Source organism: Cnephaeus nilssonii (assembly GCF_951640355.1).
Source record: "Cnephaeus nilssonii genome assembly, chromosome: 19".
NCBI lineage: Eukaryota > Metazoa > Chordata > Mammalia > Chiroptera > Vespertilionidae > Cnephaeus > Cnephaeus nilssonii.
In genome coordinates this window covers 3,449,878-3,473,534 of record NC_137090.1, presented here as the reverse complement: position 1 = coordinate 3,473,534, position 23,657 = coordinate 3,449,878, and the positions used below count along the sequence as shown (strand labels likewise).

The following is a 23,657-nucleotide window of genomic DNA, read 5'->3' as shown; positions in this document are numbered from 1 at the left end:
GTTCCCTGGCTGTGCCTCCCTCTCTGCAGTCAGGGCCCTTAGGCTTCAGCTTAAGAACACCTGCTCCCGCTTCCTCCCTCCCTGCCCCCCGACAGCTGTCCTGGCCCCTCACCCCAGCCCTGCCCGCCCTCCCTGGGGCCAGCCACTCTTCCAGAGCCCTCAGTGTGGGTCCCTCTCTCTCTCAGGTTAATGGCGTCCTGCCCATCCTCCCCCTGCTCTTCCCAGTCCTCTGGGTCCTGGCAACTGCCTGCGGAGAGGCCCGGGTCCTGGCCCAGATGAGCAAGGGCTCCCCCAGCTCTCTGGTAGGTTTTTCCGAGGCATCTGGGGGCACGTGCAGAAGGAACCGGGACAGGAACTACAGACGGAGTGGGCTCTGCCCCAGTGAACAGGGACAGGAGTGGGAGTGCGGGCCCCTTTCCACCCAGAAGAGCCTCCAGGCCAGGCCCCGGGGTGGGGAGTGCCTCGGCTCTCAGCACACAGGGGGACCGGGGGCTGCCCAGATGTTGGGAGCCTTGCTGGTGTGGGGCCCCCCCTGCCAGCTTGGAGGCCTGTGTGAGGGCAGTGTCCTCCCTGAGCTCCCCTTCTCTCCGTGCAGCTGGCCAAGTTCTCGGAGGATACTCTCAGCAGCTACACAGAAGCCGTGTCCACTCAGGTACACTCACCGGGCCGATCCTGCCCCAGGTCCCTCTGGAGCCCTGGACGCCCCACTTTATGACCTTCTAGCCTCCAGTGGGCTCTCAGAGCCCGAGTCCTCCCACACGGGCAGTGCGTCACTACCCTGCCCGGACAAATGCCTCCGCAGCCCAGCTTCCGGGTGCCCCTGGGCCGTTGCCTCGGGTGTCCCCAGCGGCTCTCTCCTGGGGAATGTGGCCGAGTCCCAAACGGCCTCATGGCCTTTCTGCCACCAGGAAATGCTGCGCAGCATCTGGGGCCACTTCCTGCGGGTGATCCAGGGGACGTCGCCAACGCTGAGCCACAGCTCCAGCCTGCTGCACAGCCTGGGCTCCGTCACGGTGAGGCCCTGCGGGAGGGGAGGCCCGGCCTCGCAGGCCTGCTTCCTCTGCCCCTGGGTGCCTGTCTGCCACTCACCGGCCCCTGTCTCCCTCGCCACCGCTCCCTGCAGGTCCTGTGCTGTGTGGACAAACAGGGGATCCTGTCGTGGCCAAATCCCAGCCCAGAGACCGTGCTGTTCTTCAGCGGGAAGGTGGAGCCCCCGCACAGCAGCCACGAGGACCTGACGGATGACCTGTCCACCCGCTCCTTCTGCCACCCCGAGGTGGAGGAGGAGGTGCGGCGGGGCCTCCGGGAGGGCGAGGCTAAGGGAGAAGGAGGATCTGCCTCTGAGCAGTGCAGGCGGAGCCCCCACAAGGCAGAGAGGGGACGTCAGCACCCTGCCTCCCTGGTCCGGGCAGCCATCGGGGCCCTGGTCTGAGGCCTGTACCCCTTGTCTCCTCAGCCCCACGAACGGGATGCCCTCCTGGCTGGCTCCCTGAACACCACGCTGCACCTGGCCAATGAGCAGGAGCGCGACGACTGGCCTGCTGACGGCCCCAAGGTCCCCGAGCCCTGCTCTCACCACAGAGGGCACGGCCACAGCAAACACCTGTCCGGCTCGAACGTGAGCTTCAGCAGGGACCCAGAGGGCTGTGAGGATGAGCCCGGCAAGGTGAGGGGGGCGGAGAGCAGCCCGCGGTCAGGCTCAGGGCGTCCAGCCTCCCCTGCTGCAGGGGCCCGCGGGGTGCAGCCAGCCTGGTGGGCGGCGCCTGAAGCACAGCCTCTCCGGTCCCCAGGCTTGGCCTGGCAGGGCACCTCCTGTGGCTTCGTTGGCCCTTGCCCCTCCCTGGATCTCGCCGCTGGTCATGGGTGCGGGGAGGCCCCTTCCTCCTAGGCACGGCCTGCCAGTGGCTCCCTCGGAAATACTTTCCCCGAGAAATACCCTTCATTGTTTCCTCCTTGGTCTGCTCACCCTCTTCTTAGGTATTGCCCGTGTCTTACAAGATCTAGAAGCAGCTGGAACTCAAGAAAGACAAGGAGGGGGTTTCTGGGAGGGGTGGGGAAGCGTGAGCATGCTGTGGTGGGAAGGGGGGTCTTCTCTCAGGAGCACCCCACAGCAGTCCCAGCCTGAGGCCCCCTGTTCCCTCCATGTCGCCCCCAGACGCAGCCTGGGCTGGAGAGCGAGCCCTACGAGGCGGAGGACTTCGTGTGTGACTACCACTTGGAGATGCTGAGCCTGTCGCAGGACCAGCAGAACCCGCCCTGCATCCAGTTTGATGACTCCAACTGGCAGCTGCACCTCACCTCCCTCAAGCCCTTGGGCCTCAACGTGCTGCTGAACCTGTGCAACGCCAGCGTCACCGAGCGGCTGTGCTGCTTCTCCGACCACCTGTGCAACATCGCCCTGCAGGAGAGCCACCGCGCCGCGCTGCCCATCCACGTGCCCTGGGGTCTCTGCGAGCTCGCCCGCCTCATCGGTGCGTGGCCACCAACTCCAGACAGACCAGTCCCGGGCATGGCGTTTACCGAGATCGCCGGGAACCCTTTTAGCTCCTGGTCCTTCCCCTTGAACAGGCAGTGCTGTCTGACCGTGCTTCCCAATCTGGGGACAGAACTGGGGGGGGGGGGGGAGGTGGAAGGGGCCAGCCAGCATGGATTTCGTCTCATGAGGTGGGGGGGGGGCGCAGTGGCTGGGCTTCCTCCCAGGGGCCCTGACTGCTGCCCTCCCGCTGCAGGCTTCACTCCTGGGGCCAAGGAGCTCTTCAAGCAGCAGAACCACCTGGCGCTCTACCGCCTCCCCAGTGCCGAGATGGTGAAGGAGAGCTCCCTGGGGAGGCTGTCCTGTGTCACCAAGCGGCGCCCCCCGCTCAGCCACATGATCAGCCTCTTCATCAAGGACACCACCACCAGTGAGCCTCCCGTGCTTGGCTCCCATCAGGACAAACCTTCCAGGAGCTTGGGCCAAGGCTCTGCCCTCCTCGTCCCTTTTTGGGATGAGTAGATGAGCACCAGGCAGCTTCTTAAGACCTCAGACGTGGCAGGGAGTGGTTTGGGGAAGCGGGCTGGGATGGTGGCGGTCACCGAGGATGGGACTGTCTGAAGGGTGGGCGGCTCAGTGCCTGCATTACAGGCCCAGCGGCGTTGTACACAGGCTCGCTCCGGCGGCGCCTGGCTAGCTCCCTCCACCCCAGGCTGGCCGTGCTCCCTGTGAGGCAGCGTGAGCAGCAGGGGTGGCTCGGGGCACTGATGGCCCGGCCTTTTTGTTCACCCCCCCAGGCACAGAGCAGATGCTGTCCCACGGCACCGCGGACGTGGTCTTGGAGGCCTGCACAGACTTCTGGGATGGAGCGGACATCTACCCTCTTTCGGGCTCCGACAGGTGGGTGAGGGGCCAGAGCGTTCGGCTCAGGCGGTCTGCCTGCCTGCTCACAGACATGGGGCGTCCCAGGACCGCTCGCCTCACTTCCACCCTGCTTCCCTGGCAGAAAGAAAGTGCTGGATTTCTACCAGCGGGCCTGCCTGTCTGGCTACTGCTCCGCCTTCGCCTATAAGCCCATGAGCTGCAGCCTGTCCTCCCAGCTCAATGGCAAGTGCATCGAGCTGGTGCAGGCGCCGGGCCAGAGCAGCATCTTCACCCTGTGCGAGCTGCCGAACACCATCCCCATCAAGCTGAGCACCCGCCACAACAGCTGGAGCTCCGATGGTACCGTGCGCGGCCGTCCTGTGGGGCCAGGAGCGGGGAGGGCTCCCCGGGGGCCGCGGAATCCATCGTAGCAGAGGGGACAGTGGGCACAGCCCTGGACCTGGAACGCCCAGGCGGGCAGTCACTATCCGGTGACGTGGGGGAGTCCCGTGGTCTTCTCCTGTATAAACTGGGTGCTCCCTCTGTCCTCCTCACGGGTTTCTTGTGACACTCCAGCGGGACAACGTACAGAAAACCGCTTTCTTTGAAAGTTATACCATAGCAGCGGTAGGGCATGAGCCTCTCTGAGCAGACAAAAGGCCAGGTCCCAGACCCTGCGGGAACAGAGGGACTCAGCTCCACTCACCCCCACCCGCCTCTCCGCCAAACACACGGGGTCTGAGGATCTGAGAGACGATGAATTGAAGCCGTTGCCAAGGGTAGGGCCAGCCCCCTGCCCAGACCAGGGCGGGGCTGCTGTCACTCGGTGGGACTGTCCCCGGACTGATGAGTGCCTTTCGTTGTCTTTTCTCTTGTGTCTGTTGGCTCCTCCGTGCGTCCCGGCTGTGTGCGTGCGTGGCTGTGTGTGGTCCGCTGGGGCCTGCGTGCGCTTTGATTCGGGTGTGGCCTCTGTGTGTGTGGCCCTGGGCTGCCTCCTGGAATCTGCTGGTTCCCGGGTGTCCTGACTGGGCCGCGTCCTGGCTGGTCTTTGTGCCGTGTGCCTACCTGAAGAAGGGATCGGGGAGGTGCTGGAGAAGGAAGACTGCATGCAGGCCCTGAGCGGCCAGATCTTCATGGGCATGGTGTCCTCCCAGTACCAGGCCCGGCTGGATGTCGTGCGCCTCATCGATGGGCTGGTCAATGCCTGCATTCGCTTCGTCTACTTCTCTTTGGAGGATGAGCTCAAAAGCAAGGTGGGGAGAGCCACCCCCTCTGCCGCCACGGACCCTTGTTCCCACGGGCTTTGGGGCCCATCTGCTCACTGCCGTCTGCCTTCTGCAGGTGTTTGCAGAGAAGATGGGCCTGGAGACAGGCTGGAACTGCCACATCTCCCTCACACCCAACGGTGACATGCCTGGCTCCGAGATCCCCCCCTCCAGCCCCAGCCATGCTGGCTCCCTGCACGATGACCTGAATCAGGGTGAGGGCAAAGGTTTGTGGTGGGGACAAGGTGGGTGCGGGGGACTCCCCCCACCTTGGGGCTATTCTAGAAAGAGCCCCATAGAGCCCTCCTGATACATACATTCCCTTGGAAAATGGCTCACACCTCCCTGCGGTAACAGCAGCTGACGGGAGGAGAGGGGACCGCGGGCAGGAAGTTCCGTGCCACCTGCAGGGCAAGGAAAGGCCTCCAGAAGGCTGGCCCCAAGGTGAGGGACGGGCTTTTGTCCCCACAGTGTCGCGAGATGATGCAGAAGGGCTCCTGATGATGGAGGAGGGCCATTCAGACCTCATCAGCTTCCAGCCTACGGACAGTGACCTCCCCAGCTTCCTGGAGGACTGCAACCGGGTACGACAGCAGGGTCTGCACCCCAGGCCCCTGGAAGTGGCACATGGCAGAGAAAGGAGGGTCCCGGGACCCTGGTCCCTGACCCTGAGGCCATGGGCATCTCTGCTTTTTCTCCAGGCCAAGCTGCCCCGGGGCATCCACCAGGTGCGGCCCCACCTGCAGAACATCGACAACGTGCCCCTGTTAGTGCCCCTGTTCACTGACTGTACCCCCGAGAGTGAGTACTGTGGCCACAGTGCCTCGGGCAGCCTGTTCCCTTCCACTGAGGCTGACAAGGCCTGGGATCCCGTGAGCTCTTGAGGAGATGTGGGTTCCCATGCCGGAGCAAAGGCTCCTGGGCTGGGAGGAGCTGGGGAGTCTAGTGGGCTGGAGCCGTGGGAGTGCCCATTCGGGGAGTCAGAAGTGTCGTAGGATTGGGTAGGATAGTCACAAAGGGGAGCCCACTTCCCTGTCTCCTGTCCTGGGGGTCTCTGCCCAGTGCCCTGCATGGGCTCCGCCTGCCTGATCTGTGACCGACTCTGCCCTCAGCCATGTGTGAGATGATCAAGATCATGCAGGAGTACGGGGAGGTGACCTGCTGCCTGGGCAGCTCTGCCAACCTGCGGAACAGCTGCCTCTTCCTCCAGAGCGACATCAGGTCAGGCCCCGCCTCTGGGGCTGGGGCATATATGATGGCCGACCTTGCCCTGGTTGAGGGGACCACGGGACCTGGGCATGGTGGGGAGAAGAGGGAGCCGGCGCTTGCCCCATGCTGTGGGAGATGGGGTCTCTCGAAGTGCAGCTGATGGGTACGCTTCCCCCTGTGCTGCTCAGCATTGCCCTGGACCCCCTGTACCCGTCCCGCTGCTCCTGGCAGACCTTCGGCTACGCCACCAGCACCAACATGGCCCAGGCCTCGGATGGCCTTTCTCCCCTGCAGCTCTCAGGGCAGCTCAACAGCCTGCCCTGCTCCCTGGCCTTCCGCCAGGAGGAGACCATCAGCATCATCCGCCTCATCGAGCAGGTGGGGGCTTGGGCTGGTGGTGGGAGCGGGTGTGCAGGGCCTGCTTGGGGTGGGGGTTATCATGACACAGGATCCATCTGGGTTGCCTCCAGGCAAAGCTCTCCCAGGCAGCTTGGTTTGCAGGAGCAGTGGGGCATCTGGCTCCTGGCTGAGGTTTGGCAACTACAGGGTCTGAGCGAGGCCACATCTGTCCTTCGGTCCCTAGGCCCGGCATGCCACCTACGGCATTCGCAAATGCTTCCTCTTCCTGCTGCAGTGCCAGTTGTCCCTCGTGGTCATCCAGGTGAGCCGGGCAGCACAGACATCGTCCCCTCCCGCCCGCTTCTTTGCTCAAGGGCCAGTCAGGGTCTGAGGCCAGTTGGGAGGCTGGGAGGATGCAGCGCAGCCTAGGGGCCCCCAGCGCCCCTCTGACACGGCTGGGCTTTTGGAGACGACCCCTGAGCAGAACAGTGTCCCTCTAGCCCCAGCTCCGCTAGGCCAGGACGTGAGCGTCCATCTGGGCCCAGGGCGTCCTCCTGTTCGTCAGAATCTAACCGTGCTCCCTGGGCTCTCCTGGTCCAGTTCCTCTCTTGCCTAGTCCAGCTGCCACCACTGCTCAGTACCACCGACATCCTGTGGCTGTCCTGCTTTTGCTATCCTCTGCTCAGGTGAGAAGCCGCCGCTCCCTCTGTGCCCAGGCAGGCAGGGTGGGAGGCACCGAGCACCCCAGGAGCCCGGGTTCAGGGAGCCCTGCTTAGCGCTCACCTCCTCTTGCAGAGAGAGCATGGGTGTGTGTGTGCGTGTGTGTGTGTTGTGGTGGATGTCCCTTTGTCTCACCCTCCTGCCCACCAACCCTGACCGCACTCCCGACTCCTAAAAGGCTTCTCATGGGAATTGGGAGACAGAGGGTTATGCGGCCGCCCTTCACCCAGTCTCTGCTTTTCAGCATCTCTCTGCTGGGGAAGCCCCCCCATAGCTCCGTCATGTCTGTGGCAACAGGGAAAAACCTTCACTCCATTCCCAAGAAGGTAGGCGAAGTGGAGCCTGTGAGCCTGGGCCTTTCCCAAGAGGCTGGTCCTTGAGGCAGGGAGTGACCAGGATGGGGCCTCCATCACACCAGAGGGAGGTGGTGGGACAGAGCTGGGAAAGATCCCCCCCGGGGCGGGCAGTCCTGCTCCTGTTCCCCCATCCGGGCTGCCCATGCACTGAAGAGCCTGCTGAATTGAGTGCCGAGTGCCGGAGGGGCCGTGGCCTCCGGAGTGACGGGCCTCCTTCCTCCCGCAGACCCAGCACTACTTCCTGCTCTGCTTCCTGCTCAAGTTCAGCCTCACCATCGGCTCGGGCCTCATCTGCTTTGGCTTCACACTGCAGAGCTTCTGCGACAGCTCCCGGGCCCGCAACCTCACCAACTGCTCCTCAATCATGCTGCCCAGGTGAGTCCCGCCCCGCCCACCTCGCCCCCGGCCACCTCCGCAGGGCCCAGGGGGCTGAGTGCACACCTTGCTTTGGCAGCCATGCCGACACGGCTCCAGCCTGGTTTGGTGACTTTGCCAACGGGCTGCTACTGGCTCAGAAGCTCACTGCCGCCCTGATCGTCCTGCACACTGGTAAGGGCTCCCGGAAAGGGGGCCAGTGGTGGCTGGTGGGGTGCCCCGGGGTCCAGGCCTTGGGCCGTGGCAAGTCTGACACCCCCTCTGATCCCGTTTCCTCCAGTCTTCATCTCTGTCACCCACGTGCATCGCACCAAGCCCCTGTGGAGAAAGAGCCCCTTGACTAACCTCTGGTGGTCCGTGACGGTGCCTGTGGTGTGAGTGTGGCTCAGCGGGAGGAGCGGGTGGGGGCTCTGGCAGGGCTGTGACTTGAGGGTGGGGTTTGGGCCGGAGATTGAAGGGTGCCCTTCTTGAGCTACTGCTGTACTGAGAATAGCGAGGAAGGGAGCGAGAGGAGCCAGGCTGACCCGGCGCCGCCCCTCCTCCTGCAGGCTGCTGGGGCAGGTGGTCCAGACGGCGGTTGACCTGCAGTTGTGGACGCACAGGGACAGCCGCGTCCACTTCGGCCTGGAGGACGTGCCTCTGCTGACGTGGCTCCTGGGCTGCCTGTCCCTGGTCCTCGTGGTGGTCAGCAACGAGATCGTGAAGCTGCACGAGATTCGGTGAGCCACCAGCAGGGCACTCCCTCTGGGCCGGGGCATGCTCCCTAAGCCTGTCACCCCCTGGGCATCATTCCCCTGCCTCCTTCTGTAGCCTGCCCTGACCCCTGATTTAATCTCCTGCCCCTCCGCCCCCCCAGGGTCCGGGTCCGCTACCAGAAGCGACAGAAGCTGCAGTTTGAAACCAAGCTGGGCATGAACTCTCCCTTCTGAGCCATTGGCCACGGTGGTCACAGTGGCCCTGGTCCCCAGGGGCCAATACCAGACCCATTTCTGAGTCTGGGGAGTTGGTGTCATGGATGTTTCAGGGTTTGCTCTCGTTCCCCATGGCACTGGAGGCCCAGATCCCCGTGCCAGACCAGCTGTCGTCTTGACCCCCAGGCTACTGTGGAGCAGCGAATGAGCCAAGGCCGTGTCAGGACAGCCCTGGCTCTTCCCTGGCCTCACCAGGGCATTCTTGAATGTATGACCTCATGTGCTTAGCAAAGAGCTCCCAGCCCTCTCTTCCTGTGGGCTGTCCCTCTTCAGGGTCCACTAAGCCAGCGCCCTGTGCTCTGGGATCCCTGGGCAGGGCTGTGAACGTGGGGCCAGGGCCTCAACCTTTTTGAAGGAACACTGGCAGCAGCTGTGGGGGGTCCAGTCAACTCTCAAGGTCGCCGTTGAAGGCCAGGGTGAGGGTGCATCCTCCCTGCGCCCTCCATCCTGTCTTCCTGGGACGGACCTGGATGTGGCCAAGCACCTCCCTCCTCCCTCTGTCGGGGATCCTCACAGCACCTGACAGTGAGGGCCCCCTCACCTTGGAGCCTCTGTGCCTGCCTCGAGCTGGCCACATCAGTCTCGGGGACACGGCCCAGGGCTCCTTCCAGCCCCTGCATAGTTCTCCTGTGAGAATGTTTTTACTGGTGTATATTTTTTACTGGAAATGAGCCTTTTAGGAATGAATGTAGACTGGTTTGTATTAAAACTTATAAATTGCGTAAGAAAGACCTGTGGCTGGTCCATGAGGCAGCCACAAGGGGAGGAGGAGGGCTCGAGCCTTCCTCCTTCCACAGGGACAGAGCCCAGGGCTCCGGCCGAGGTCCGCGGCACAGACCCAAACACACAGCGATCACGTGGAATGACACTTTCATTGGCGTTAGTTGGGGTAAGAGGTTAATTTACAGAGCCAGGGCCCGCCAACCAGGTCAGGCTGGGCAGTGGGCACTCTTGCTGTGGCCGGAAGCCCCTCCCCACTGCGTCTTCTCAGGCAGTTATAGAATAAATTCCATTTAAAATATATGCATTTCTCTCTGCTTAAAAAATAACATTTACAGTTGAAAAAGTTTGGACTTTGGGGGTCTGTTAATCCCACTGCCCCCACCCCCGCCAGCTTTGCCTCACTGCGGGCAGGCAGGGGAGGAACCGGTGTCTGGCCTGGGCACTGCCCCCTCCGGCAAGCAGGCCCCTGATGGTTTATTTACATGTCCTATGTACACCTGTGGGGACCTGGCCAGACACACCGCTCCTCCAGCCTCTGCACCGGACAGCCGGCAGGTGGCAAGAGGACCTTGGCACAGGAACTTGAGACACTTGTGGGGGGCGGGGGGTGGTGCAGAGAAGCTCTGCCACCACCTTGCTCCCTGGGCGGAAGCTCTTACCAGGGTCCCTGACCAAAGGGTAGGGCTCTTTGCTCAGGTTATACACTGGGAGGGGTTCCGCTGAGATATCAGGTTCTGCCAAGCTCCCTTCGCCCCCCAGGGGGCTGCTCCCCTGGAACTGCAGTGCTGACAGCCACTGGCTTGGAGCAGCAGGAGGGACCCTGCTGGGCGGCAGGAACTTCTGTGCTGGGGCGAAGGCAATGGACGCTGCAGGTGGGTCTAGCTCAGTCCAGCATGGCATCCAGCTGGTCAGCCAGGGCGTCGAACATGGTGCTGATGTCATCCAGAATGTGCTTGGTGGAGGTGCTGGGGGGGCTGCAGGGGGAGCACTGGGTCAGACCGGCCAGTAACCAGATCGCCCGCCAGCCCTGGGCAAGGGCTGTTGCTGAGCGCCGGGCTGGTGCCAAGTGCTTTCCAAGAAGGAAGCTGTCCCTTCCGTACACCCGTGCACTAGGGCTCAAGTGACCTGTCCAAGCTCACATGCCTCTAAGTGGCAGCAGCCAGCTTCCCTGCAGGTCAGACCTAGGTGACTCGCAAGACCTGGGCTCCTCCCATTCCAACTGGGGGTCCCCAGACTGAGGATCTGCCTGTGAGGTCCCTGCCCCCCAACAACCCCAGGACCCCCGGAAAGAGGATATGGGAGGAAACTTTCCCCATGCCGCCACCTTCTCCCCCTCCCTGCCCAGCAGCCCTCACCCCTCTCGCTCCTCAGCGCCAATGCTCTTCTCTGCGGCCCGCAGTGCGGCTGCGAGGGACGAGCTGGTCCGTTCCAGTCTCTGCTGGGCCTGGCCGGAGCCCACAGGCCCCGTGCTCTCTGGACGTGGAGGCGGCACAGGGCGGGGGCCAAGTCGGGGAGCCAGCTTAGGGCCAGAGAATGCCAGCTGGGTGCAGGCCACAGACACAGGCTTGGGAGCTGTTCCTGCAGAGACAGGTTGGCTTGTGACTCAACTGGGCTGGACACAACCCCTGCCAACAGGGCCCGGCCCCGCACGCAGGCCCTGCCTCACCTGCTCCGGGCACCTTGATGAGGGCGGCGGGCGGAGCGGGGGGCTCTGGTTCCCCACGCTGCCGGGTGCCTGCCGAGTTCTCCAGAGCTGGCCCAGGGCAGGGGGGCTTGGAGGGCTGGGTTGGAGGGCTGGGAGAAAGAGGGGCTGGAGCTCCTTGAGTTGGAAGGCTGCTAGGGTCTGGCTGAGGAGGGCTGGGAGAAGCCACAGGGGACTCGCTGGGGGTCTGGGAGGGCATGGGGACAGAGGGGCTGGGCATGGCGGTGGCCACTCCAAAGGCCAGAAGCGCCGTCTGCAGCGGCTCTCTCTCCCGGCACTTGGGCCTCCGCTTAACAGTGTCTGACTCTGTGAGGTTGAAGTCGAGGCCGGTGGGCACTGGCGTCTCGCGGGATGGGGGACCGGCTGGCTTGGGCCGCTGTTTGATAGTCAGGTTCCCCTCCTCTGCAAACGGGAGCCCCTCCCCTGAACTGCCCCGGGATGGGGGTGTCCCCTCGGGCCCCGGGTCCTCCTCTTCCTCCGTGTCTGATGCGGGGCCCGCTGGGGCAGGTGGGCCCGGGGGCTCTGATGGGCCAGCTGGTTCACTCAGTGTTCGCCTTCGGGGCCCGGGGGCCCCCTCTTTGGGCCCTAGGCTTCCATCTAGTGGAGGTGGCTCCAGGGTGGGGCCAGAGACAGAACTGAGGCGCTTTGGAGGAGGTGGGGGGGGGCCTTTGCGTCGGGCCCGAAGGGCAAAGGACTGGCTACGGGGAGCTCCTCGAACTGGGGTCTGGCTAGGGCTGGTCCGGGCTAGGGCACTGCGTCCTGGTCGCCGGGTGAGGGTGGCGTAACTGCCCAAGGCACTGCCCACCGGCCCTTCGGCCTCCCCCTCGGCCTCCCCCTCGGCCGGGCCCGGGCGGCTCAGGCTGTGGGACCGGCGCTTGGGCCGAGGCGGGTCTGGAGGAGCAGCAGGGGGGCCAGCCAAGTACGAGAAGGCTCGGGGTGCACCCGGAGGCGGCCCTGGGGCGGGGCTGGAGGGTGAGCCCTGAGGGCACATAAAGACATAAGCAGGAGGCCCCTGGCCAGGAAGCGGGGAACAAAGCTTAGGGGGCCGCTCTGTGCCCTCTGGAAGGTTCCTTTCCTGTGGGGTGCTGGCGTCTCCACTACTGGGCTGAGGGGCAGGCTGTTCCTGTGAGTGGCCAGACCCTCGTGAGCGAGCTCCAATGCTCTCCTGGCTTGGAGAGCGGGGAGGGGGCAGGGGGAGTGGCTCAGGGCCCCCCCCAGCCATGGCTGCCTGTAGCTCTGGGCTCAGCTCGCTGCCCTGAAAGGTGAGAAGGCGTGGGCCAGCCGCAGCAGGTCCGTCCCCATTCTCCAGCCCCTCGATGGCCATCAGCTCCGGGCCCCTGGCCAGGCGGCGGCCGCCCTCGCCTGGGGCCTCCCCGTGCAGCAGGCCGCGCCGCAGCTCGGCCAGACGCTTCACCCCCAGCATGAGCTTCTTCTGATGACCTGAGGGGTGGATACGGGGGGCAGGGTTAGTGGGGCTGCAAAGGGTCACCCCAGTTCCCCTCGAACCCCGTTCTCTCTTCTGGGCCTGGACTCTGAAAACGTTTTGAACACCCTTGGCGGCTGGTGGGTGCCTGGCCAGAGGCCCCAGTGCAGCCGGGGCTCACCGAGCTTGTTGACGCCGATCTCCTGCAGCTCCTCCCAGGTGAGGTCGGCCACCAGCCCCATGGAGTCGTAGCCGCTGCTCAGCAGCTTCTTGTGGTACTGCGGCAGCCCCAGCGCGCACAGCCACTCCAGCAGGTCCGCCTGCGAGAGCACCAGCGCCCGTCGGAGCGGGCTCCCCCGCCAGCCTCGGCCCCCAGCCCGGAGGCGCCACGGCCACAGCGGAGGGTGGGAGCTCGTGCCGGCCGCCCACTCACCGGGATGTAGTTGGGCAGCCACTCGGTGATGCTCAGCTGGGCGATCTCCGAGGCGATCTTCTTCCTGTGCCCAGGCTTGGTCACCCCGATGGCTGTCAGGTCCTGCCCCAGATGGTGCCGTTAGCCCCTGCTCTGCGTGCTGGACCCTCCCGCCCTCCCAAAGGGAGGGCATGGGGACAGAGGGGCTGGGCATGGCGGTGGGACACCCACCTCAGGCGTCATGCGGCTGATGGTTGGCACGTCGTACCCGGCCTGCAGGAAGTGGGCGGTGTAGCCCTCCAGCTGGAACTCACTGAGCCAGTTATAAATGGCCTGGGCGTCCTGAGGTCGGATAGGGCTGACATTAACGAGCCATGTGCTGAGCAGGGGCCGGGGCTGGGGCTGGGGCTGGGGCCGGGGCCCAGCCAGCCGCCCTTAGGGGCCTGGCCTGAGAAGGGACTTAAGTCCATACTGAGGCCCGTGTAACCCCCACCCTGGGCCCGCAGCCCCCGGCCCAGTGGAGGCCACACCTTCCCCTCCAGCAGCTGCTCCGGCCTCACGTCCTGGGTGAAGAGCTGCTCCCCAGAGTGACAGTTGGCCAGAGGGCGGTGGCTCAGGCTGCCTTCAAGGAGGGACAGGAATGGAATCAGGGGTGGCGGGGGGAAGGGTGCCAAGCCCTCAGCACCTCCCCTGCACCTCTCCCAGCCCATCCAGGCCCCATTTACCTTTCCTACCTGCCAGGGATGGGGGGTGCAGTCCTGGCAGCCCCGGGTCCTCTCCGGCAGAGGGAAGCGGCTGCACACAGGGAAGGAGCGACTCAGCGTTCGGAGAAGTGGCAGCAGGAGGGGGAGCCCTGCCCCCCAATACCCCCGCCCTCACACCTGGGCGTTCTCGATCAGGAGCCCCGGGCCATGGCCGTTGGTGCCCTCGGAACTCTGCCCGCTGCCAGCACTGCGGATACTGCCCACACTGCCCTCGCTCCCCACGCTGTTCCTGTCACCTGCTGGGAAGGCAGGAGCAAAGGGGTTAGAGTCCCAGCTGGCCCTGCCAACAGCTGACGGGCAGTCAGACGCCCACCCTGGTGCCAGGCTGCCCTCCAGGAGGATGTACCTGGGCTGTCTGGGCTGAGGCCCACCCGAGGGAGCTGGCCATAGGTGAGAGGGTGCAGGGAGTCGTCAGCAGGGGGCTGCGGTGTCCGAGAAAAGTTCGGGCGCAGGGGTGTGGGTGCAGAGGGGAGGCGGGGCGCAAGGATGCCCACCCGCTTGCTGACCACCTCGACAATGCCAGGGGGGAAGTAGCCCACACGGTCCGTGCCCCTCTGGCTCTCGTGGATGTGGCCCTTCCAGCGGCCGTCAGGGTGCTGCTCAAGCACCTGTGGCAAATGGGGACGGGGAGGCAATGGTTACTTCCTGCATCAAGCCAGGGCAGGCGGCCAGCCCGGTAGCTGCGGTCCCCTACCCCCAAGAAGTTGGTCTCTGATGCACAAGTCAGCCCACAGTTCTGCCCCTGCCGTCAGCAGCCAGCCCAGGCCCCCGGGTGCCTCTAGCGCATACAAACGAGTCCCGGCATCAGCCCGGGTTGACATCCCAGCGCCACTGCTTGCTAGCTGCGTGGCCTGGGGAAGTCACTTCCATTTCTCTCAGCCTCTCTACAAAGGGAAAGTGACAGCACCTGCCTCCCCGGGCTGGAGAGAAACCAACGATACAGTCATATGAGACCTTAGCACAGAGCCTAACCACAGGAGGTCCCCGTCAAGTAAGTGACAGCGACACTTGTATTCGCAGAGGAATGCCTGCACCAGGTCCTCACCGTAATGACGTCCCCCGCCCGGACATTGAGGGCCGTGGGATCGTGGAGGTTCCAAAAGTCCTTGAGCGCTCGAACCTTCAGGATCCCCGAGGCCTCTAAGAGAAGGGGGAGGACTGGTGTCATCCCGGTCCTTAGGACGTCTTCCTGCCCCTGCTGTCCCCTCAGGCCCCTCCCAGGTCCCTGCCTCCTCCTCCCCACAGCATTCCCCCTGAGGCCCCAGCCCAGGAGTGCGACTCCACTCTCGCTTCCTGTACCCAATGGACGGAGGCCCCCGGGCTGGGTCTCCCCCACACACGCACACGCACCCCGCAGCAGCTGCTTGATCTCCCGGCTGGCCTGGGAGGTGGTGAACTGATTCACGATGTCCAGGGCCGTCTGGTTGTACGTGTTCCGGATGTTCACGTCCACTCCGCCCTGGGGACACAGTGCGGAGTGAGCGTGCACTGAGCAGCTCGCTTGTCACTCCCCACAATCCTCAGGACTGCCAGGAGGTAGGTGCTAGTGTCATATTTTACAGATGAGGAAATGGAAGCTCAGAGGGAGGGTCAAGGACGAGCTCAAGGTCACTTGGTAAGAGGCAGATGGGGCTGGAACCAGGTCCATCTGCTCCCCGGCCACTTGGCCACTACCCTGTTGGCGGGGGACACCCCTCAGAGCCTCCACAGCCGGCCTCAGACCCGGCATCTGGTGGGGCTCTGTGGGCACCTGCGGGCTGACCGGGCGCCCACACCCACCTCCAGGAGCAGCCGCACCACCTCGGTCTTGCCGTACAGCGCGGCCTCGTGCAGCGCCGTGCCCGTTTTGGTCTGGCGGTTGATCTCAATCCCAGCTCTCAGCAGCTGCCTGTGGGGGCAGGGGCGTCACAGGGTGGTGGGGGCAGGGGAGGAAGCCAATTGCTGGGGGCCAGGGTGAAGAGGTCAGCAGGGCAGGGCACTGAGGGGACACTGCTGGCTCCCCAGGAAGGGGATGAGGAAATGGAGGTGGGGGGAGCGATGGGTACCTGATGACCTCCCTGTGGCCGTTCTTGGCAGCCAAGTGCAAGGGTGTGGTGTAGTTGGGATCACACGGGTCCTTGGCCTCGCCCTCCAGCAGGGCCACACATAAGTGGCTGTTCAGTAGCAGCTGGGCCACCTGCAATCAGCAGCACCCAGGTAGAGCCTCCTCTTGAGACCCCCCCCCCCAGACGCCCAGAACCAGCCCCCTAAGGGCTGCAAGCCTCACCCTGAGCCGCCCAAACTCGCAGGCCAGGTCCAGGGGCGTCTTCTTGGCCTTGTTGACCAGGCACGGGTTGGACTGATGCTGGAGGAGCATTTCTGACTGGGGGCAAAGGGGAAGCCGAGTGAGGGGTCTGGCCTGGCCAGCCCCTCAGTGCCAGCCCCGGACCCCTGCCCCAGCGCCCCTGCGGGCGGGCGGGCTCACGTACCACTTCGTAGTGGCCATACTGGGCAGCCAGGTGCAGCGGGATCTGCCCGTCCAGAGATGCGGCGTTGACGGCCGCAGAGGCCCGCAGCAGCAGCCTCACGGGCTCCAGCCGGCCCTGCCAGGCGGCATAGTGCAGCGGGCGCATGCCTGCAGGAGGGAAGGGGCTTCTGAGGGGGGCCTGGTCGGTGCGGGGTCAGGGGAGGGAACCGAGCAGGGTCCGGAGCCACGCCAGCGGGAAGGGAGACAGACGCGACGCAAGTGATGCTGGCTGCGCCTGGGCTTGGCCAGCAAGAGGTCCGCCGTACCCTGCCCACCATGGTGACCTCCTGACAATGACCTCCCCTGGATACTGGGTCGTCAGTACCACCCACTACCCCACATGTGATGGAGACTGAAGAGGTGAAGCATTTGCAAGCCCCGAGAAACGATGCCAACATCTATTAGCATTGCTACGCTGTAGCGGAAGCCAGCTCCGACTGCAGGGTCGGGTAGGGGGCTCCCTGGGGGTCTCACCATTGCTGTCCTTGATGTCCACAGTGGCCTGAGCCTCCAGCAGCAAAGCAATGAGCTCCAGGCTGCCCCCCAAGGCGGCATGGTGCAGAGCAGAGAATCTAGCGTGGTGGGACACATGGTGGGGGTGTCAGTGAGTAGCCCCTACCCCCCAAATCCTTGTCTTCCACACCAGACCCATCCGGGGGGCTAGCAGGGCTGGGTTACTTGCCCACTGTGGGACCCCCCCGGCCGTGGGAGCGCAGAGCAGCCGGGCAGCGGCATGAAAGGGCTCAGTGTCTGGGCTGAGAGGACTGTTTGTCTGGCCTGCCCCCCCAGCCGGCCCAGGGGAGGGGGCCGTGGGAGCAGGAGCCTGAGGGCTCCTATCCTCTAGGGAGAAAAGGGGGCCTGGCAGGAATCTGACCCAAGGAGGCCCCTCAGAGAGGCACCAGGCCCCTCCCCTCTCTCAGGGGCAGGACCCCCCCTTCCCACCCTATACAGGCAGGCCGGAGCTTTCAGCAAACACTTCAAGGGCCAAGTTTGAGAGGGGAAGGGGCTCTAGGCCCCAGGTCTTTCCCACTCGTCCCTCCCCCACGGCACAGCTCCCAGGAGGTGCGGGGCTCACTCACCCATCAGCGTCCTGGTAGTTGACGTTGAGTCTCTTCGTGGAGCCGAGGAGCTCTGGGGGTCAGAGCAGGAGGCGTCAGGACACCCTCAAATGATCGCCCTTAGCCACACCCTCACCCAGTGCTCCCTCTCACCCACCTCCCAAATCCAGCTGACCTCTCGGTGTGCAGAAAAGCACCTGCCCCATGGCCCCTTAGCGTCCTGTACCTCTGGCTCCCCACCAGGGCCCACTGGCCCATCAGCTCCAGGGCATGGAGTGCAGGGAGCGAGCTGCTGCAGCGGTGGCCTCGCTTTCCTGGGCCCCCAGCCCAGCTCGTTTATAGCGCCAAGGGGGCGGGGAGGGGGGCACTGGCATGCCATGCCCTCAATAGACAGGCCCACGAGCACATGGTTAGCATTCCTGCCTGAACGGGCCAAGGAACGGGTCTCATTGTCCCGCTGGGATGAGGGGGCTGGGAAGGACAGGAGAGGGGCGCTAGAGGCTGGAGAGTGGAAGGGCAGATGCCAGGGCCACAGTGCCCAGCCCTACCGCATCCCTGAATGGAGCATGTAGAGCAGGTGGTGCCAGACAGACCTACACCATGCCCTGGCTCTGCCGCGTACTTAGCTGTCTGATCTTGGACAAGTCACAGAATCTCTCGGACTCAGTGTCCTCATCTATAGAATGGGCTGATCACAAAACCTGCGCACAAGGGCTGCGTACCCTGTCAGCATGCACAAGATGGGAGCTATCCCCACTCAGCACTCCCTGCACATCAGCCATTATCAACAAGACGCTGTCCTTCAGCAAAAGCTGGGACAGTCCCCGTCCTGGGCCCAGGCAGGAGACTCTGCTGGGTGGTGGCAAGAGGAGCTAGAGGCATGGGCAGGATGCTGCTTCAGCCCCTCAGGGGCAGGACTCATGCAGGTGTGTTTCACTCGTGAGCCAGGGTACAGGAGGGGGTGGTCCTTGGTAAGTGCTGGGGGGCAGAGGGGAATGCCTGTCACAGGCGGCCCTGCCTTCTGCTGAAACACACCCCTGCAGGGAAGGAGGAGGCCTGGCTCAACCCGGGCAGGCGGGGTGCCAAGCATGCTGGTCCAGGCCTGCCCCCAGGCCCTGGAGGGCCCCTGAATACCCCAGCAAGACAGGGCCCCCTTCCAACAGGGAGGGACCAACCCCGAAATGACGAGCGTGGGACGGGGAGGGAGGGCACAGCTACATTTAGGGCTGAGCTGAATTAGGCTACTGCCGAAAAGGCAAATAACTGAACCAAGGAGGGACTCGGCGGCGAGGAGGGAGGGCCCCTGAGAACAAGCGCAGGCCTCCCAGCCTTCCTCCGGCCCCACGGAAGTCCTGGTCCCACAGAACCAGCCGGGGTCTTGGGAAGCAAGGGCTCTGGAAGCAGGAAGGGCCTGGCTCAGCTTCCTCCTGGCGGAGGTACCGCTCTGAGCCTCAGTGAAGATGACCCAGAAGATCCCTCCACCTGCGCCAGCTGGACAGCCAGGGACGGGCAGCGTGGCGGCGAGGGGCAGCCTCTCCGGGGAGTGACAAGACAATGTGACAGCAGAGACAGGAACAGGGGCCGGGCCGGGCCGGGCTGGGTGGCTCTGTTCTCTCCAGAACAATGGCCGGAAAGGCGGTGGGGGAGAGGCTCACAGTGACTGGGCTGGGGACCTTGGTGGGAGGGCGGAGGGTCCTGGCTCTGGCACGGCTCCCGGCACTTCCCCTTCAGCACAACCTTCTTTCCCGGCCTGGCTGAGGGTGGAAGGGTCACTCCTGATTTAGGCTGGGGCAGAGGATGTGAGCTCAGCGGGCCACCCCCAGCCCGCTCCATTTCCTCTGGCCAGAGGAGACAGCGCCGAGGAGGGAGTGGGGGAAGGAGGGAGTGAGCGCGTCCAGAACAATCCTAGGTGATTCTGATGAGCAGCCAAGTGTGGGAGCACAGGCAGAGGGCACGGCTGGCCTCTCTGCCGCACAAAGGCTGTGTGACCTTGGGCTCTCTGGGGGTCAGGTTCCTTATCTGTAAGTGGGTGCAGAGGCAGGGAGTTAAGGGGACCACAAGAGTTCATGAGCTGTAGGGTCTGCACAATGTCACCTGCTCATTTCCTTTTTTTTTTTTTAAACCAGCTTTCCCATCTTCTCAGAGGTCTGGGAAGGGAGGCACAGGGCCAGGGCCTCACGAGGTGTCCGTCCCAGGACCCTGCCACGCTGCCTGCGCCCACTCTGTGCTCACGTCCCTTTGGGGGCTCGGGGAAGGGACTGCTTCCCCGACAGACATCTCCCCCTGAGCACAGGGAACCCTCCTGGAGCCCGGGAGCCCCGCTGTGAGGTTCCCACCAGCCGCCAGACCCCACCCACCTGTCCTCCTTTGGACTCACTTTGAGGCCCCAGGGCTCTGAGGCCAACGGCGCAACCAAGGCCCCACTGGGCAGGCTGCCAAAAACAACACAGAGGTGAGGGGAGAAGGGTGAGCGGCTCCCACTCTGGGGGCTCCGGGGACCTCTTTAGCGCCTTCTCCCCATCGTGCTCACCCTGCACCCACTTCCCCAGGGCACAGAGACACCCCCACAGCTTCATCTCCCTCTACTTTGGGTCTCCTGTCCTGGCGGGAGCCTTAACATCCTTCCTTCTAGCACCCACACTAGCAGGTGTGGGAGGGGACAATTAGATGTTTTCATTAGCCAAAGTGGATCTTGGGGCTAGAGGCCCAGCAATCTGGGGGGACCCTCTCTCCTCCAGCCCCAGTGTGGTGGCAGCAGCCACCTCCCGCCCCTGCTGGTACAGGGGCTCCAGGGGACAAGTGTAGCGTCCTCCTGGGAAGGCCCGGAGAGCTCGCCCTGAGGCCCAGAGGTCTAATCTCCTTGGGGTCTCACAGCAGAGGTTCCCAGGAGATGGGGCTCAGGTGTGGCCACCCATGCACGAAGCCCCCACAACCCTGTCAAGACTAGTGACCCCAGGCTCTGGAGAAACCTCCAGCAGATTAGCTTAGGCCACATGCCACCAGGGACTCAGGCAGGTAAGCCGGGGGGAAGGGGCTTTAGCAAGTGGTTAGGTAGTGCCGGCCTTTGTTTTAGACAGCAGAGCTCGCTGTTTAGAGCTATTTTATGGACGTGCCCATTAAACTAAGACATCATCGCAGAGAGGAGCTGGTGGGAGCCGTGTGGGTGGGGGCGGAGCTCTATCTGTCAGTCTTTCCCAGCCCATTATCGGAAACCCCATGGCTCCAGAGAACAATCTGAAAAACCACCTGCTGGAAGAAAACCCCGCGAGGGCAGGAATTCCGGTTTGTTTCATTCGTGGCCGAGCCCCAGCGCTTTAGAGCGCGGCCTGGCTGGCGCACAATAGGCGCTCAAAACTCATCTGAATGAGCCCTGGCTGGTTTGGCTCGGAGGTTCGGTTCCTGGTCAAGGACACGTTCCCCTGCAGGGGCGAGCGGGGAGGCAACCAATCGACGTGTCTCTCTCATGTAGATGTTTCTCTCTCCCCCTCCTCCCTCCTTTCCACGCTCTCTAGAAAGCAACGGAAAAAATATCCTTGGGTGAGGAATTAAAAAAATAATACTAATTTGAATGAATGCACTCCAACCTTTTACTTTACAGGTGAGGAAACTGAGCCCCAGAGAGGTTAAGTTATTTGCCTAAGACACACAGCAAGGGGGACCCAACTTCCTCTCTGGCTCTCACCCACAGAGGCACTCCGTGTATAGAACAAGACAGTTCTCTCCCCCCCTCCCCAGGCCCCCCCGTGATACCTCCCTCTCCTCCCCCCCCCCTCTCTGCAACCTGAGCACTCAGAGGAGGGTCTCAGCTGGACAGTCCCCCCATCTAGTACTCACTTGTCTTTGCAGCCTTGACTTTAGCCACCAGTTTCTGCACACCAGTCACATCTCCGTTCTTGACGGCAAGGATCAGGTCCTGTTCACGACCCATCCTGGTCCCCAGGCTGGGCTCTGGGCTCGGAAGTCCAGGGGAGCGGCCCGAACACTGGTCTGTGCCAAGGCGTCAGGGTGCCATGCCCCGGCCCTCCGGGGGGCCCGGCGTCCTGGGGAGCGTGTCAGGCACTGACAGGTATTCCAACAAGGTGCTTCGTGAGCTGCCGCCACAAGCAGGAAAGCCGATCTCCGAGGGGGCGGAGGCTGCTCGGAAATCTGGACAGATATCAGCTTGCAGCTTCCGACAGCCCGGGATGGGCCGGGACTGGGCGCGCCAATCTCCCCAGCGTGGCTCAGGAGCACCGGTGCCCACCCAGAGAGCCGCCAGCATTCCCTCGGGCCTCGGGCCGCAGCGGTGGGCAGACAGGTCTCGGGGGTCTGGAAAAGGTGCGGTGCTTTTGCTGAGGGCTAGGCCCGAGCCTGCGACGGTCCCCGAAGCAGGGCTCTGAGGAAGAGCAGTTCAGGGCCTCCAGGGAGCCCCCCAACCACGCTGGCTGTCCCAGGAGCTAAGGGAGGGGCTGGCCACTCAGAGCGGGAAGGGAGCTGCCATGCATGAGAGGACTATCTGGAGGGGGGAGAGGTGGCATTCTGCGAGGGGGGCTGAGTCACTGAGGCCCCAGGGCACCTGGCAGCATCTCAACCTGGGCAGGCTGGGCAGCGGCCTGTTCTCCACAGCCCCAGGGCTGACACCCACGGACAGCTGCGTGCCAGGAGGTGGGGCCCGGGAGGGTCAGGCGCAGGCGGACAGGAGGGTCACTCCCTGCCGAAGGTGCCAGCCCCCAGACTCCTCCCTCCCTGCGCTTTACTATAATAGCCGGAGGCCCTCGCTGCAGGGCTCTTGATGAATTCAGAGTGGAGTGGGGAGCTTACGGCCCCCCGTTTCTGGCGGGGAGATTTCACAGCACCTGTTGCTGACCTATCCTCACGCCTTGTGTGGGTTGGAGAAGCAGCTGGGCAAAGAACAGAGACCAGCGCTGGGGCACTGCTGGCAAATGGGGCTGCCTGGCCCCCCAAGCCTGAACCTGAGGCCCCGAGCCCCAACTTCACTGCAGAAAAGCTTACGTCAGTTCCTCATGGGCCACGGATTTGCTGCCCGAGTCCTGCGGCATGACACCGGCATGATTCCCGGCAGGCCTGGGGCTCTGGCTGGGAACCCCTCGCTCCCAAAACGTCCCAAGCCCCGTCCAGATGGCACTCCCTCCGATGGCACTCCCTCTGATGGCCCGCGGCCGACATGGGGGGAGGGCGCCCCTGGCAGTGCCTGGGGTCGGGCAGGCTCCCCCGCCCCCCGGAATGCCCGCCCAGCGCCGCGCAAACCCCCAACCCCAACCCAGCCCAGGCCGACCTGGGGAACAAAGCGGCGGGAGGGACGGATTGGGACCGGCGCTGGAGCGATTGATGCGGGAGGACGGAATAAGGAGGCGCGAAGGAGGACGGAAGGAGCAAAGAGACGGAGGCGCCCGCTGATCCCGCAGGAAAAGTTAGTTTGTGCCCGCCCTCAAGGGTCCTGCCCCCCAGCTCGGGCCGTGCCGTCTCACCTTTCCCGGCCGCCCCGCCGGGGGTCCGGTTGGCCCCGCGCGGTCCCTGGCACTCTGGACGGCGGCTCCCACTGCCCCCCTGAGCCCCTTTCTCCTCCTCCTTTTCCAAGGCCGGCTCGGCGCCTCCCGCAGGAAATCCCGCCCCTCCCCCCTCCCTCCCGCCGGATCGGGAGCGGAGGGACCGTCCCGGCCGCGCAATCGGGCTGTCAGTCAGCGCCTGCGGCCCCGCCCCTCCCCGCGCCAGGCCCCACCCCCATCTCTCCTGCGGAGCGGAGAAGCTGGCGGGTCAGCGCATGCGCCCAGGTGCAGCGGAGGTTGTTGGGGGGAGAGCGCTCGTGTCCCTGAGTTCCAGTAGCGGAGCCGGGGCGACCTGGGGCTCGAGTTTAGGCGAAAGGTGTGTGACTGGGTGGGACCGAGGACGTGATGTGGAGTCTGGAAACCGGGGACCCCACTTGGGAAGCCCCCCTTGGGAAGCCCCCTTGCTCTCCGCCCCTCGCCCTTCCCGGGACTCCCGCAGTGACCTCCACCCGCGTTCCGAGTCGTCGATGCACTGGCTGATCGGAGCAATGGTGCCACCTAGCGGACGGTATTGGAGCGGCCCACGGTGGCGGCGGGGTGGACCCCAGCCTCGAGGAGGTGCTAATGACAGACTGGGGTGGCGCTTCAGCACCATCACGGGCCGGACAGCGCCTCCCGCCCCCTGGGCTCTGGAAACCCGGCTTCCAACCCCCTCAGAAGGGACCGAACGGAAGACCCTGAAGGAAACCCGAGCTCACCCAGCCCGCACCTAACAGCCCCCGGCGGCCTTCAGTTTGCGGAGCCGGAATTGGGGAACCCACCGCTCTCCCTTCTCTAAACCCCCTCTTTTTCCGTCCTTGTCCAGCCAGATGGTGGGGACTAAAGCAGCCCCGGACTGCGGAGAGGAGGGTCACGCATTTGACTCTTCCTACCACACTTTCAGACGCCACGTTCCTCACGTTTTACTAGAGGGGAGCCCCGAGGAGGGCTAGGGACAGTGGAGGGAAGCGC

General features: G+C 64.3%; 2 protein-coding genes across 8 annotated transcripts in view; one reads left to right on the top strand and one right to left on the bottom strand.

Moving 5' to 3' along the window:
- Positions 1–9,109, top strand: part of TMEM94 (transmembrane protein 94) — a 30,653-nt gene extending 21,544 nt beyond the window's left edge. For 3 of the 5 annotated variants that reach the window (XM_079798028.1, XM_079798029.1, XM_079798026.1), the window contains 23 exons: positions 186–302; positions 596–652; positions 909–1,013; positions 1,124–1,288; positions 1,457–1,666; positions 2,156–2,471; positions 2,730–2,903; positions 3,271–3,373; positions 3,480–3,697; positions 4,409–4,590; positions 4,679–4,829; positions 5,074–5,186; positions 5,304–5,403; positions 5,715–5,823; positions 6,000–6,189; positions 6,395–6,472; positions 6,751–6,836; positions 7,115–7,196; positions 7,453–7,601; positions 7,681–7,775; positions 7,882–7,975; positions 8,150–8,320; positions 8,458–9,109. In XM_079798028.1, coding sequence (XP_079654154.1) covers positions 186–302; positions 596–652; positions 909–1,013; positions 1,124–1,288; positions 1,457–1,666; positions 2,156–2,471; positions 2,730–2,903; positions 3,271–3,373; positions 3,480–3,697; positions 4,409–4,590; positions 4,679–4,829; positions 5,074–5,186; positions 5,304–5,403; positions 5,715–5,823; positions 6,000–6,189; positions 6,395–6,472; positions 6,751–6,836; positions 7,115–7,196; positions 7,453–7,601; positions 7,681–7,775; positions 7,882–7,975; positions 8,150–8,320; positions 8,458–8,530 — 3,138 coding nt within the window. In that variant the 3' untranslated portion in view covers positions 8,531–9,109. The remainder of the gene's footprint in view (positions 1–185; positions 303–595; positions 653–908; positions 1,014–1,123; positions 1,289–1,456; positions 1,667–2,155; positions 2,472–2,729; positions 2,904–3,270; positions 3,374–3,479; positions 3,698–4,408; positions 4,591–4,678; positions 4,830–5,073; positions 5,187–5,303; positions 5,404–5,714; positions 5,824–5,999; positions 6,190–6,394; positions 6,473–6,750; positions 6,837–7,114; positions 7,197–7,452; positions 7,602–7,680; positions 7,776–7,881; positions 7,976–8,149; positions 8,321–8,457) is intronic. The other 2 variants (XM_079798030.1, XM_079798027.1) reach the window with 1 other exon arrangement.
- A 316-nt stretch (positions 9,110–9,425) lies between these two features.
- Positions 9,426–22,848, bottom strand: CASKIN2 (CASK interacting protein 2). 3 transcript variants are annotated; one of them, XM_079798032.1, is made up of 20 exons: positions 22,629–22,848; positions 20,995–21,468; positions 17,182–17,233; positions 16,577–16,674; positions 16,065–16,210; positions 15,863–15,958; positions 15,642–15,772; positions 15,376–15,484; positions 14,947–15,055; positions 14,642–14,736; positions 13,943–14,204; positions 13,714–13,832; positions 13,558–13,627; positions 13,363–13,454; positions 13,064–13,174; positions 12,854–12,955; positions 12,602–12,740; positions 10,962–12,437; positions 10,651–10,873; positions 9,426–10,269 (listed from the first exon to the last, which is right to left on the bottom strand). In XM_079798032.1, the coding sequence occupies exons 2-20, from the start codon at positions 21,086–21,088 to the stop codon at positions 10,179–10,181; spliced, it is 3,615 nt and encodes a 1,204-aa protein (XP_079654158.1). In that variant the 5' UTR covers positions 21,089–21,468; positions 22,629–22,848; the 3' UTR covers positions 9,426–10,178. The 3 variants fall into 3 exon arrangements, with proteins under 3 accessions (XP_079654158.1, XP_079654157.1, XP_079654159.1); XM_079798031.1 differs by having other exon boundaries at positions 13,714–13,835; positions 22,629–22,846; XM_079798033.1 differs by having other exon boundaries at positions 13,567–13,627; positions 13,714–13,835; positions 22,629–22,846.
- Positions 22,849–23,657: the final 809 nt, after the last annotated feature.